At 39.1% G+C, this 15,286-nt stretch overlaps 1 protein-coding gene across 2 annotated transcripts in view; it reads left to right on the top strand.

Moving 5' to 3' along the window:
- Nucleotides 1–15,286, top strand: part of WLS (Wnt ligand secretion mediator) — a 116,782-nt gene that overhangs the window by 32,495 nt on the left and 69,001 nt on the right. For both annotated transcript variants that reach the window (XM_088835386.1, XM_055401788.2), the window contains exon 2: nucleotides 8,556–8,828. In XM_088835386.1, the coding sequence (XP_088691512.1) occupies nucleotides 8,556–8,828 (273 nt within the window). The remainder of the gene's footprint in view (nucleotides 1–8,555; nucleotides 8,829–15,286) is intronic.

Genomic DNA, 15,286 nt, shown 5'->3' with positions numbered 1-15,286 from the left:
TTATGAAACATTCTAAAACTGAGGTACATGTTGTGGTAGATACTAAGAAATCTTTTTAAGAAACTGACCTAGTGGGAACATAACTAGAATCAGCTTAAGGGATTGCTAGTGTCTGAAACCTCACAACTAGACCGGATAATATGAAATGGCTACTTTGGCCCCATAGCCTTGACTAGATGGACCTTTGTTGGCAAAGCAATGTCTCTGCTTTTTAATATACTTTGGCCACCTCATGCGATGAATTGACTCACTGGAAAAGACTCTGATGCTGGGAAAGGTTGGGGGCGGGAGGAGAAGGGGACGACCGAGAATGAGATGGCTGGATGGCATCACCAACTCTGTGGACATGAGTTTGAGTGAACTCTGGGAGTTGGTGATGGACAGGGAGGCCTGGCGTGCTGTGATTCATGGGGTCGCGGAGAGTCGGACACGACTGAGTGACTGAACTGAACTGAACTGAACTTTGGCCCCATGGTATATGCCACATGTATCTTTTTAACTAGAATTAATGTAGGAGGTTTCTGAATTTGAGAAAGACAGGTACGGTCTCTGAGGGAACTCTATTTAATACATTTAAATGCTAATTTCTAAATTTAGCTAGATTCCTTTATGTTAAATAAGTGTTTTTTTGGGGGGGGTCTTTGAATAAAAATTGTAGTTGTATAAATAACAGATATTCATCTGGTCTCCTTGGTTTCTGCCACTTATGTTCCTCTTTCCCTCATGCCCTTTCTTGGGAGGGAATCAAAGAATTCTAAGCAAACCCTGGAATTGTCCAATGGACTTAAATGCCTAATGCATTTCTTATAAATTCTCATTTAGGCAAGCATAGATATTCAGAAGGAAATGGCAACCCACTCCAGTGTTCTTGCCTGGAGAATCCCAGGGATGGGGGAGCCTGGTGAGCTTCCGTCTAGGGGGTCACACAGAGTCAGACACGACTGAAGTGACTTAGCAGCAGCAGCAGCAGATATTCAGATAGGCAAAACTTAGAACCAATATGAGTATATAATCGTTTATAAATGCCTTATACATACCATTCATAGCCAGGCAGTGGAAGTTTTATTTATATTACAAAGTGGAATGGATATTGATCCATTTAGCATTGTATCAGTAGTTCAGGTGAAAGTTGTGGGGGCTTAAGTTATCCAGCTGTTGCATTTACTCTCTACTTTTAACATACAGACATAGACCAAGTAATTTTAATGCCCCCCAAATTAATTCCATCTTTTAAATCAGCTTCAATTCCTTTTTAAAAGTAAAAGTTTAATATTCACTGGTAAACCAAAATCTTTTGGGGAACAAAGAGAATAAATGGGATTATAAAAAATTGAGAAATCAATTATTCATGTTTATAGAGGTGCAGAGATCATGACAGCAGATTTTGAATTAAGATTAGATTTCAAGAGTTAAATCAACCTCCCTCTTGAGTTAGTAGAAAGTATCTGTTAGCAGTTGTCTGTTTTTATTTAAAAAAATTTTTTGTCCAGCTTTATTGAGATGTAGTTGACATACAGCTCTGTATAAGTTTAAGGTGTACAGCATAATGATTTGACATATAGACATCATGAAATGATTGTGTTTTTAAATCAGTGTGTATGGTTTTTGTTTTTTTCATTTTTGTTAGCTGGATGCTATTATAAAAATTCTCTAAAGTATTTCTGAAATGGTTGATTATTTTTTATTAAGATCATTACTTTTTCACTTTGAGGGGTTCTGATTATGAATGCTTGTAAACATGAATTATCCCTTTAACTGGTCTATTTTCCATATTCCTTCACCTTGAAACCCAAAGCAGATTAATCTTGAAATATCATTGTGGTTGCAATGCTGACAGTCTTCTCTCTTTAAAGTGAAGGCTTTTCCTGATAATGGAGACTGCAAAGCTCTTTGGAGACCCTATTGCCTTCTTCATTCCTTCTGGGGACCCTGCTAGCTACCTTATAGCTACCTATGAGATATCAGCATGTCTTAGAAGGAAAGATCCCCCCCCTCAAATAAAAATTCTGTTGTTTGTGGGTCTCTTCTTTATGTTGCTGTGTAAGTGAAGCTGATACTCTTGGGAGCAGAAGCCAAGGCCCTCGAGAGAACTGTACCACTGGTCAGAAAAAGCCAAGGGCTGTAACAAGGTTGGTGTGGTCCAGCATTTTCGCTTATTAAATGATCACTTTTTAAATTTAATCCTCAAACACAGCCCATACAATTAGCCTTCAGTATCTGCAGATCAACCAGCCAGGGATTGGTCTGCTGATCAGGAGGACTGACTATACTGTGTCATTTTATAGAAGAGACTTGAGCATCCTCAGAATTTGGTATCTGTGGGTGTTGTGGAAGCAACTCTTAGTGGACACATAGGGACGACTGTACTGTGATTTTCTAGATATCTTCTGACCCAGCCCATGCTCTTCTCCAGTGTCTTCCCCACTCCTGTCCCCTTTTCCACTGGCTAATGAACACCTGCTCTCTTTGAAGTTTAAGTCCAGGCCTCAGGCAAGGCAGCTCTCCCAGCCCTCTTCACAAATGATGCATCCTGTGCAAACATCTGTAAGGGCACGTTTCAATCAGGATGTACTTCTCTGCCAACTACTCACCCTCCCACACTCGACTGTGTGAGCAACTCAGGCTCTGGGACTGTCATTTGTCTCTATCTTTAGGTAGCACAGTGCCCACATAATAGTAATACTTCTAGATAATTGCTAAAGGAATCATCTTTATTTGTAATAAAGCAAAGAAATAAATAGTCTATGTTGGCTTAAATGGAGACCATGTGTCATGTCAGCATGTTGTTTTAATTTTATTTTAACTTTTCTAGGAGGCAACCAAGTCTTGTATCTCTGTCCAACTCTCTAATTATAGGGTTTGGCGGGAGTAGGGGCTAATGATTTGATGTTGAGTCAACTTTGAGCATGATAGCGGTAGTGGTTGGCCAGATAGCAATTTGTAAACTGGACAGCCATTTGAGATGCCATAACAGGAAGCTGACTGGAGTCAATGAATATTCTTCCAAAAGAAGTACAGGTTTAGTCATTGTTCACTTGAGTTTTTCTTCAAGGTTACATTGTAATGATGACTGGAATTTTTGCCTCATTCTAGTGAATTCATTTCTCCTACCTTCCAAATATCCAACTATTGCCCTTTCTCAGGTAATGTCAGGGTAAATATAGTATCACCACAGCTATAATTACTTTTTCCTGTAATTATTTATGTATTGTCTGGTTTCCCCATCATTTTTACATTCCACATGGCCGGTGTTTATTAGGGTCACTTAAGTACTTCATGTATAGTAGATACTCAAGATATATTTGGTGAATGCAGTATGACCCTTAGTAATACATGTCACTGAAAGGTCACCAGCTTTTCAAAGAGGCTTCAAGTTTGATTCCCTATCACTTTAAAGGTTGTATAGTGTCAGATTTCACAGTTCTCCATTATAGTGGAGAGGTGGAGGCCAAAAGTACTGTGTTGAAATACAGATTTAAAAAATAGTCAATACGCTTATGTTTGATATGGTAAAGAGGACTGGCCTTAAAATGGGGTGGTGTTTTCAAAGAGTAGCTTGTGAAGGTATTTTCAAAGAGTAGCTTTGGTACCTTCCGGTGAGAGTGGTATTAACCCACATAACTAACCAGTCCACAGTGCCTAGCCTATTCATTTTGGGTCTGATTGTTCTACTAAATTGTACTGATGTGGAAGTAGCTTTAGGCCACTTGTTTTCAACTAAATGCTATATGGATGGGTAGAGGGGACATTTAAAATGTGTGCCAAGGCAGCTGGGTGATATTACATTGCTATCCTAGGAATACTGAAGAGTGGTTATTTTTAGCTTTCACCTGAGCAAACATGACTCAGTTTGTTGACCTGAATCCATCCAGCCCCCTTCTTAAATACACAAACTATTAATCCCTAAAACCACGCTGGTGACTAACTGAGGCCTTCCTTATGTATAACTGTTGGTTAGTCAACTGTGGCTTGTTCAAAGGTTACAGATAATTTCAGCTTCTCCCATCTCATTCTTTTCCCTTACGATAAAATCTTTCACAATTCTAAAAAAATATAAAGACAGAAATCAGAGTTCTTTTGATTTTTAAACACTGTTTTGTGACCTGCGTAGTCACAATTTTGGCCATAGCTGATGAAAAACCTGCTACAGTAGGCAGCCAGCTAGTAGCTGTTGGCTTTGTTTTTGGTTTACATTGATATGCTTTCTACTTAAGAAACACCTGGAAATTCACTTTTAGCTGGAGTAGGAAGTTATCTTGAACTGTAAATGTATTATTCAGGAAACATTATTCTGTTTAACTATCAGAATATCTGTTTACTTTCTCAAACAAGTGTTTTGCCTTTTGAACACTCCTAGAAATGGAAAATGTTGAATTATCTTCAGGTTTTTAAAGTTATGCAGAAGGTTTTTTTTTAGACTAGATTTATTCAAGTGGAGAAAAATACTTGTGATTCTCATATGGCTTGGGATGCACTTGTGGTTTCTCCAAGTTATGATGTTTATGAAAATATTAGTATTCCTGGGATATTTTTCTCTGTGCGAGAAACACTAGACTAATGAAAGAATGAAAATAATTCAGGCTGCTACAAAGGCAGGCGTTCACCATGTCCATTAAAAATGCAGCCTTTGTGCCCGTAAAGTGTTCAGCTTCTCTGTTATTAAAGTTTGGAATGTGGCTTTGGAGGTTAACTAGAAACTCAGATAGTTATTTTTCATTTTGGTCTAAGAAGAGAGTGACTTGTTTTTCAAAAGGATTAAAAAAAAAGAAAAAAGGTTAGGTTCATTTTGGAAGAATAGAAGTTTTAAAATGTAGTAACTATTTTCTGCAGCAAATAGTCAGTTTGAGTATGTTAACCAAAAATAGAATTTCATGACTTTTGTCTCCCTGTTTATACCTCTAACCACATTAAAAGGAGTTTAGTTAAATGTGCCACTTGGTCTTTGTAATGTCAGTGGGCTATTTAGCTGAGTCTGGATGACCAAAGTTTGATCGATTCAAATTTCTAATAATAAGTCAGGTGTCTGATTTCAGATGGATTAGGTATAAAATGTCTTCATGATGCATTTTGAGTTTTAAAGAAAAACTTCTCTGGTTTGAATTAGTGATGGCTCTGTGTTGCAATATTCAGAATACTGCATTGAAGGACTTACAGCTAGAGTTCAGCAGTGCTATGTTTTCTGATAAGTTTTAGTAGGCATTATCCCAACTTTCTGGGAATATAACGTTTTACTACTCAAAATTTACCATTAGGATGGATATTTAGGGATAGAAAAATGTGTATTTGAATATTAGAAGTAGGGCAAAGTATTAATAATAAATAATACACACTCTTTAGTCATAAATGATTTTTTTCTCTTATTTTATATAGTCCTCTAGTTGCTATTTGATCTCTGCCAAATAAGAGATGATTTCTGTTCATTAAGTGTCTGAAAGCACAGTAGGTCAAGTATCATATGTACCAAATTAAACATATTTAAACCATGAACATAAACCATAATTTATGTTTTCCTTTCACTACTTTCAGAGAAAGGTTTTATAAATAGATTTAAACATATATTGTAATAGAAGGATCTACATGAAGAAAACAATGAAAATTTTCAGAGATATCAAAATGGACTCCATTTAATATAGAAGTAATCTCTGTTCTTGGGTGGAAAAACTAAGTGTTGGAAAAGGAGGCTAACTTTGTTCACACTAATTGTTAGAGTTAATGTAATTTCAGTCAAATCCAGCAAAAAAATACAAATATTAAATGGAGTAGGGGAGGGATTTTACTCTATCAGATATTGATATAACCCATCCGTTTACATGATTTAAAATCATATTGGTTGGGCCATGAATTTAAAGCTCAATACATGGAAAAAGAGAAAAAGTACAGTACATGGAACAGAGTAGGTTGTCCAGGAAAAATCTATTGGTAAACATAAGACAAAGATGCTGTCATTAATCAACAAAAGAGAAGCATTTGTTCAGTAAGAAATAATTTAAAGATTTAGAAAAATAAGACTAGATTTTCACCTCATCTCTTGTAGCAAACCAAATTTCAAGTGGTTTTTAAGCATTTTTTAAAAATGAAATTGTTAAAAATAATAGAAAGTAATAAAGGTGACTACTGAATCTGGATATTAGAAAATCTCTCTATATACAGAAGAGTGGAAAAAATATAAAGGAGAGATTATATGTGAAATCTGGAACGTCTCTGTAGTATTAAAATATGCCATAAACAAATTAAGGCAGCAGATGGAAGAGCTGAGGTAAGTTACTAACAAAACATATTCAGTTCAGTTCAGTCGCTCAGTCGTGTCTGACTCTTTGCGACCCCATGAATCACAGCACGTCAGGCCTCCCTGTCCATCACCAACTCCCGGAGTTCACTCAACCTCATGTCCATAGAGTTGGTGATGCCATCCAGCCATCTCATTCTCTGTCGTCCCCGTCTCCTCCCACCCCCAATCCCTCCTAGCATCAGACTCTTTTCCAGTGAGTCAACTCGTCGCATGAGGTGGCCAAAGTATTGGAGTTTCAGCTTCAGCATCAGTCCTTCCAATGAACACCCAGGATTGATCTCCTTTAGAATGGACTGGTTGGACCTCCTTTCTGTCCAAGGGACTCTCAAGAGTCTTTTCCAGCACCACAGTTCAAAAGCATATTAGGCAAAGAATTATTCTTATTTATAGACAAACTTTTTGGACCAAGGGGCTCGGGTGTAAGTAAGTTAAATTGGTATATCACATGATTATTTTGCAACCACTAGGTGAAAATTTTTAATTATATAGAAAATACTTACATATAACAGCTAAATTTTTTTATTTTTTCATGTACTTTCAAGCACTGTTCTGAATGCTTTTCATATGTTAACTTGTTTAATGTATATAGTGACTCAGAGTTAGTTACTACTATGATTGCCATTTAAGAGATAGTAAAAGTAATACACACACAGGTTTAGAAATTCACCCCTAACTTTGCTAGCTTGAATTAATGGTAACACAACCAGAAATGACAGAGCCAGGCAGGTTGGCTCCACAGGTTGTGTTATTTATCACTGTGCTACTTTGCTGTGCTAAGTGAATAGAAAAGAAAATGCTACAAAACTATGTATGGTATGACCCTATTTTATAAAAACATATGTTAATATTAGTATGTATTTTAAAATTATACAAATTAATTCCTCTATGAATTTTTATCTAAGTATACACTGATAGAAAAAACATAATATTTTGATATTTTTACAGCAGTGGTTCCTTCTCTCAAGTGGGATTTTAGGTAAATGTTGTTTTGAGCTTCAACATTTCTGTATTTTGCAAATTTTCTTTTATAGTGATATGGCCATTTTATAATTATAAAATTGTGTTGTTAATGTTCTATCAAATTAAATGATCCCTCTCAAAATGTAGGGATCATATTTTAGTATATCCTTCAAGTGTCAAGTCAGTGTTTGGGTTCCCACTCTCTGATAGGTACCTTCAATGGGATCCCAAAGTCAAAATAATTCTTTCTCTCAATCAAAAGCAGTGTTGTAGAATTTCAGAGTGTAGAAAAGCCTCAGAAACCAGCCATCTTATTTCTCAGATAAGGATCCTAAAGTGATATACTTTGTTTAACCAATTTATTCCAAATTACCTAAGAATAAGTCATTCGACCATGCCTCAGACACCAGGTTTCCTGACTTCAGATACTGTTCTGTGAAGCCCCGTTGCCTGCCAAGCCTTCAAGCAGGTTGAAGCATAGTTGATTCTTGTGACATTGGTTTGGCGTGAGGAGGTAACCGAACAAAATTGGCTACACATGTTTTCAATCACCAGTTATTTATTGAAAGAATATAATGAGAAGGTTCTCAGGTATACTTTATCACACCTCTAGAGATCACTGAAGGATCTTCACCTGGATTTGGGAGATCTCTTGGTATTAGTAGGGCTTCCAGGTATCTCAGTTGGTTAAGAATCCGCCTGCACTGCAGGAGACCCTGATTTGATTCCTAGGTGGGGAAAATCTGCTGGAGAAGGGATAGGCTACCCACTCCAGTATTTTAGGGCTTCCCTGGTGGCTCAGCTGGTAAAGAATCCACCTGCAACGCGGGAGACCTGCGTTCGATCCCTGGGTTGGGAAGATCCCCTGGAGAAAGGAAAGGCTACCCACTCCAGTATTCTGGCCTAGAGAGTTCCATGGAGTGTATAGTCCATGGGGTCACAAAGAGTCAGACACGACTGAGCAACTTTTTCTCACTTGGTATTAATAGGCTTCCCTGGTGACTCAGACAGTAAAGAATATGCCTGCAACCCAGAGGCCAGACTCTATTCCTGAATCGGGAAGATCCCCTGGAGAAAGGAAATCTTGCCTGCAGAATTTCATGGAGAGAGGAGCCTGACGGACTATAGTCCGTGGGAGTCGCAAAGTGCTGGATACAACTGAGCGACTAACACATGGTATTAATGAGCCTAAGTTATGAAAGGCAGTGTGAAAAATGCAGAGAGGACAGTAGTGGAAAGAATGTTAGCCAGAATTAGGCACTTGCATGGATGATTCTTCTAAAACAGAAAAACATTCTCTTTTCAGCTCCAGGACCCACAACAGCAGTATCCTACATGTCAGTGAAATGCGTGGATGTCCGTAAAAACCATCACAAGGCAAAATGGTTAATGCCTTGGGGACCCAACCAATGTGACAAGATCCGAGACATCGAGGAAGCGATTCCAAGGGAAATTGAAGCCAATGACATTGTGTTTTCTGTCCACATCCCCCTGCCTTCCATGGAGATGAGTCCTTGGTTCCAGTTCATGCTATTTATCCTGCAGCTGGACATTGCATTCAAGCTGAACAACCAAATCAGTAAGTGTACTCTCCCTACCCCTCTTCTGTCTTGGGGAATTTCTCTCTTCAGGCTTTTCAGAGCCAGTTATAATAGGAGTGAAATAATAGTGTTACTGGTGACAATTATTGACTGCTTTCTACTTACTAGATGCGTTTCTGAGTACTCTACCTGAATTAACCCATTTTATCTTCCCACCAGTTCCTAAAGGTGGGTCTTATTTCACTTTCCAGAGAGAAAACTCAGGCATCAGTGAGGTTGCCCAAAGTCAGAAGGCCAGAGAGTGGAAGAGGTGGGATTCAAAGCTAGGCAGCCTGGCTTAGGAGCCCTGCTCTAGCCAAGTTCCCACTGCCTTAGTGCCACAAGGGAGCTCACCCTAGTAGAGTCATTTGAAAATTTCTGAAAGGTCCCATATTTCCAAATGTCTTTTCTGGTGAGGCTTTGACGTAAACCACTGACTAAGAAAAATATACCTGTCAAAATGGAAACACCAACCCAGGAGCTCCCATTTTCCCATAAAATCAGGTTATTTTTCTAGTTTGCTCAGTTGTGATTCAAGACTCTGAGGGCATGAGGTATATCAGCCTTTTGTGAGGGGGAGATTGGTGATTTTTGAGAGGCAGATTCACTTGTGACATCTGGGGATAGTATAGGGAATCTGTTCACGGATTAGAACACTTTTTAAAATTCTAATTTTCTTGTATCAGAAATTATTGTGATACATAATTATATTAATTTTACTCCACTTAGGAGTTAGAACAGTATATATGCCTGATTGACATTTTATCTGGAACAGATTATGCTGAGATCATTTTTCAAAATGTAATTCTGCCCCTAATTCATCCAATCTCTTACTCATTAATTCAGACTGTTTTTGAGTACCCACTGCTACCACACACTGAACTGATGGCTGGACATGTAGATACATATGAAGAAACTGTCCTTCGAGGGGCTTACAGTGGAGATGCCAGGCAAATAATCAGTCATTTCAGTACAGTGTCCAAGGTATACCCAGGAGCTGTGGGAGTATGAAGAGAAGGCTTTAGAGCAGAGAAAGGGAAGCCTGCCTTGGCATACACACATGCGTGCATTTGTGTGTGTGTGTGTAGAGACGTGAGCAGACAGATCCTTGAGGTGAGTATTAAAGAGTGAAAATTCTGACAAGGAACTGGAGATGAGGGTGGATGCAAGTGGAAGATCATTTTCTTTTAATTAATTAATTTATTTTGGATTTTTTTTTTTTGGCTATGCTGCCTCTTAGTTGTGGGATGTCGGGTCTTCGATCTTTGTTGCACATGCAGGACCTTTATTTGCGGCATACGGGATTTAGTTCCCTGATCAGGGATCAAACCTGGGCCCTCTGCGTTGGGAGTGCAGAGTCCTAGCCACTGAACCACCAGAGAAGTCCCTGAAAGAGCATTTTGGCTAGAAGGGGTGGTTGATGTGCACCTGGACCTTCATATTAATAACAACCTGACACATTCAAGTGGTACTTCCTATGTCCCTACTCTCTTGCCTATTGACTTGCTTGCTCATTCATCGCTTGTGTAACGCATTTATTCATTCAAACTTACTAAGTCTCAACCATGTGTTAAGTTCTAGATACAGAAGATACAAGATTGAAGAAAGCACTAGGGAAGAAATGATTGAGAAAGAGACACTTAAACATAAGATTAAGAAAGCTAAGTGCTATAATGAGAGGAGTATACAGTATAATGTTTGAGCTTCAGGAAGGGAAATTTGCTATGAGGTTAAAAATGGAGACTAAAACTAAAGTGTATACCTTGAGGTTTGGGTTTTTGTATTCCTAGTTCCCCGAATGTATTCAAGAAAAGGAGAATTAGCATCATTAGAGGAGCCATGGGAAATTAGAGGAGCCATGGGAAGCTGACATGGGTAGATTAATTGATTTATGTTCTGATGTGAAGGTCAAGGACACAGTACTCTGTTATCTGGGCTGGTTGCCTGTTGTGTATTTCCATATAGTGTTCCCAGACAGACTCCTAACTCCAAGGGTAAAGGAAATGATTTACTCTGTAATAGAAATTAAATGATTGCTCTGTATTGGCTGTATTAGTGCTGGGTAACAAGTTATCCAAAGTATTGGAGTTTCAGCTTCAGCATCAGTCCTTCCAATGAACACCCAGGATTGATCTCCTTTAGAATGGACTGGTTGGATCTCCTTGCAGTCCAAGGGACTCTCAAGAGTCTTCTCTAGCACCACAGTTAAAAAGCATCAATTCTTCGGCAATCAGCTTTCTTCACAGTCCAACTCTCACATCCATACATGACCACGGGAAAAACCATAGCCTTGACTAGACAGACCTTTGTTGGCAAAGTAATGTCTCTGCTTTTTAATATGCTATCTAGGTTGGTCATAACTTTCCTTCCAAGGAGTAAGCGTCTTTTAATTTCATGGCTGCAATCAGCATCCGCAGTGATTTTGGAGCCCAAAAAAATTAAGTCTGACACTGTTTCCACTGTTTCCCCATCTATTTCCCATGAAGTGATGGGACCAGATGCCATGATCTTTGTTTTCTGAATGTTGAGCTTCAAGCCAACTTTTTCACTCTCCTCTTTCACTTTCATCAAGAGGCTTTTTAGTTCCTCTTCACTTTCTGCCATAAGGGTGGTTTCATCTGCATATCTGAGGTTATTGATATTTCTCCCGGCAATCTTGATTCCAGCTTGTGCTTCTTCCAGCCCAGCGTTCCTCATGATGTACTCTGCATATAAGTTAAATAAGCAAGGTGACAATATTCAGCCTTGACGTACTCCTTTTCCTATTTGGAACCAGTCTGTTGTTCCATGTCCAGTTCTAACTGTTGCTTCCTGACCTGCTTACAGGTTTCTCAAGAGGCAGGTCAGATGGTCTGGTATTCCCATCTCTTTCAGAATGTTCCACAGTTTATTGTGATCCACACAGTCAAAGGCTTTGGCATAGTCAATGAAGCAGAAATAGATGTTTTTCTGGAACTCTCTTGCTTTCTCCATGATCCAGTGGATGTTGGCTATTTGATCTCTGGTGCCTCTGCCTTTTCTAAAACCTGCTTGAACATCTGGAAGTTCACGGTTCACATATTTCTGAAGTCTGGCTTGGAGAATTTTAAGCATGACTTTACTAGCGTGTGAGATGAGTGCAATTGTGCGGTAGTTTGAGCATTCTTTGGCATTGCCTTTCTTTGGGATTGGAATGAAGACTGACCTTTTCCAGTCCTGTGGCCAAATTTGAGTTTTCCAAATCTGCTGGCATATTGAGTGCAGCACTTTCACAGCATCATCTTTCAGGATTTGAAATAGCTCAATTGGAATTCCATCACCTCCACTAGCTTTGTTCGTAGTGATGCTCTCTAAGGCCCACTTGCTAGGAGGGATTGGGGGTGGGAGGAGACGGGGACGACAGAGAATGAGATGGCTGGATGGCATCACCGACTCGATGGACATGAGTTTTAGTGAACTCCAGGAGTTGGTGATGGACAGGGAGGCCTGGCGTGCTGTGATTCATGGGGTTGCAAAGAGTCGGACACGACTGAGCAACTGAACTGAACAAGTTATCCTAAAATTTAGCAGCATAAATCAATAAACATGTATCATCTCCCTGTTTCTCTGAGTCAGGAATCTGGGCACAGATTAACTTGGGAGTCTCTTGCTGACTCTTCTGAGGTTGCAGTCAAGTTGTTAGTCTGGTCTGCAGTCCTATCAGAAGGTTGAAGCCTCAACCAAGCTTGTGACTGGCATCTGAAGAGAGGGACAGTTTTGTGAGGCTGAGCCCTTTACCTGTGGAATCTGATGTTATCTCTGGGTAGATAGTGGTGTCAGAATTATTGGATGTGTGGGAAATTCCACCCTCTATCCTAATTGGTGGTCAGAACCTATTACATATCTGAATAACTTCACAGAGGAATTGCTTCCCATCATATATTAAATATAAACATAAAAAATATCTATGTTGATGATATTTTAACTAAAACACTGCTGTATGTAAATGAAATGTGAATGCATTGTGTTTTTTTTTCCCCAAGTACATCTTCAGGTTCCAAAATACATTTTAATCTTCATCTAGGAAAAAAGTGGACTAAAGATTCTTAAACAACATTCTTTAATCTCTTGTAACATGAAGATCTGTACTTAATAGGGACACTAAAATTCTAATAAGATGGACGACTAACAGTTGCTTCAATAAATAAACTGGAACTATCAAGAAAACCAAATTGATCAAAAAATGCTTATTTTGAGCAGTAGCTCTGGTGGGGCCTGTTGACTTTAATTTGAAAATGTTATATGTTGGGTTCATGAGAATATTCTTTCCTTAAGTGCATTTTCTTTACTGTTTGCTGCTGCTGCTGCTAAGTCACTTCAGTCGTGTCCGACTCTGTGTGACCCCATAGACGGAAGCCCACCAGGCTCCCCCTTCCCTGGGATTCAGTGGACACTAAAGAGGGCATCAGTTAAAGAGAGGTGGTATGCCTTTGCTGAGTTATATAGACATATACATGTAATAATATTTATGGGACATAGTAGGTCTAGGTTTCCCCCTGATCCATATATTAAAGAGTGTGTGCAACCTCCTGTCTACTTTTTACATTATATCATTGTTTGAATGCCTTTCTGATAGCAGTATGTGGGGCAGAAGAAAAAAGATTGGAATATGGTTCATAAGATCCTATTATATGTGGATGACTTCCTGTTTATTAAAGATTTAGTGCTAGCAATATTACCTCAAATGGAAGTAAGAGTCAGGACCAATCCTATTTTTTCTTTAAGCTTTCCTATGCCGTCTATGAAATGAGTTTCAGATTTCAAACAATAAGAGATTTCACACTTGGACTATGAAATTAAAGTTAGGATTTTATACACACATGTGGAGTTTTCATGTATCCTTTAAGGGTCTTTGACCACACAAAATAATCAAAGGACTATATATTTTACATGACAGTCATTTGGAGCTAGATTGTTTATTCCTTTTAAACTTTCAGTTTAAGATGATACAGGTTTTGGCTAGGATTTGCGATCTTGACTATCCCTCAGAAACTGAATAAGCATTGACATTCACTTTAAAAACTGGTCATTGTTTCATCAATTTCAAGATTTCATCAGACTCATGTCTTGAAAGTGAAGGTGAATGTGCAAGTTGTTCAGTTGCGTCCGACTCTTTGTGACCCCATGGATTTTACAGTCCATGGAATTCTCCAGGTGAGAATACTGGAGTGGGTAGCCTTTCCCTTTTCCAGGGGATCTTCCCAACCCAGGGATCGAACCCAGGTATCGAACCCAGGTCTTCCACATCGCGGGCGGATTCTTTACCAGCTGAGCCACAAGGGAAGCCTGAGAATACTGGAGTGGGTAGCCTATCCCTTCTCCAGGGGATCTTCATGACCCAGGAATTGAACCAGGGTCTCCTGCGTTGCAGGCAGATTCTTTACCAACTGAGCTATTAGGGGATCCCTATGTCTTTGGAGGGGGAAATAATGATATTATAGAGTAATTTATAGTAATAAAAGTGTTTAGAGAATGTGTATATTTTATTTGAGAAAGATATTCTATGTTTATTATGCAAAATAAGTAATCTGTACTTGAAAGAGCAATTTTAAACAGAATTCCTACTTTTATTTTTTTAAAAAATATTCATTTGCTGTGCCATACAGCACTGCATTTGGGATCTTAATTCTCTGAACCTGCATCCCTGCATTTGGAAGCACATGGTCTTAACCACTGGGTCCCCAAGGAAGTCCCCCTACTTTGATTTTTAAAAAATAAACATTTAAATAATCTACTGTTGTCATTCATTGCGAAGTATGAAAAGTAGTAAACAGTTCAACTTGTAAATGGTGATAGTTTTAAAAGGGCTTCCCTGATAGCTCAGTTGGTAAAGAAACCTCCTGCAATGCAGAAGACCCTGGTTTGATTCCTGGGTCAGGAAGATCTGCTAGAGAAGGGATAGGCTACCCACTCTAGCATTCTTGGGCTTCGCTTGTGGCTCAGATGGTAAAGAATCCGCCTGCAATGCAGGAGACCTGGGTTGGAAAGAACCCCTAGAAAAGGGAAAGGCTGCCCACTCCAGTATTCTGGCCTGGAGAATTCCATGGACTGTATAGTCCATTGGGTCGCAAAGACATGACTGAGCAACTTTCATTTTTAAAACAATAGTCTGCAAGAACTGGGAAGGGAAAGCCAGTCAAAGAGAATCTAGAGACTTCTAGATACTTGGAAACTGGTTGTTGTTATATAGTTGCTTAGTGATGTCTGACTATTTGCGATCCCATTGACTGTAGCCTGCCAGACTCCACTGTCCATGGAACTTCCCAGGAGAGAATACTGGAATGGGTTGCCATTTTCTTCTCCAGGTGATCTTCCTGATCCAGGGATCGAACCCACGTCTCCTGTGTCTCCTGCATTAGCAGGCAGATTCTTTTCTACTAATGCCACTTGGGAAATTGGACTGTTCAGTAAATGCCAGCTCAAGGTGGCTCTCTGTGTC

The sequence above is a fragment of the Moschus berezovskii genome, chromosome 4 (assembly GCF_049115385.1).
Source record: "Moschus berezovskii isolate FMDL1 chromosome 4, NW_MosBer_1.0, whole genome shotgun sequence".
Lineage (NCBI taxonomy): Eukaryota > Metazoa > Chordata > Mammalia > Artiodactyla > Moschidae > Moschus > Moschus berezovskii.
Note: the sequence above shows the minus strand (reverse complement) of the source record. Positions and strands in the feature narration are given on the sequence as shown.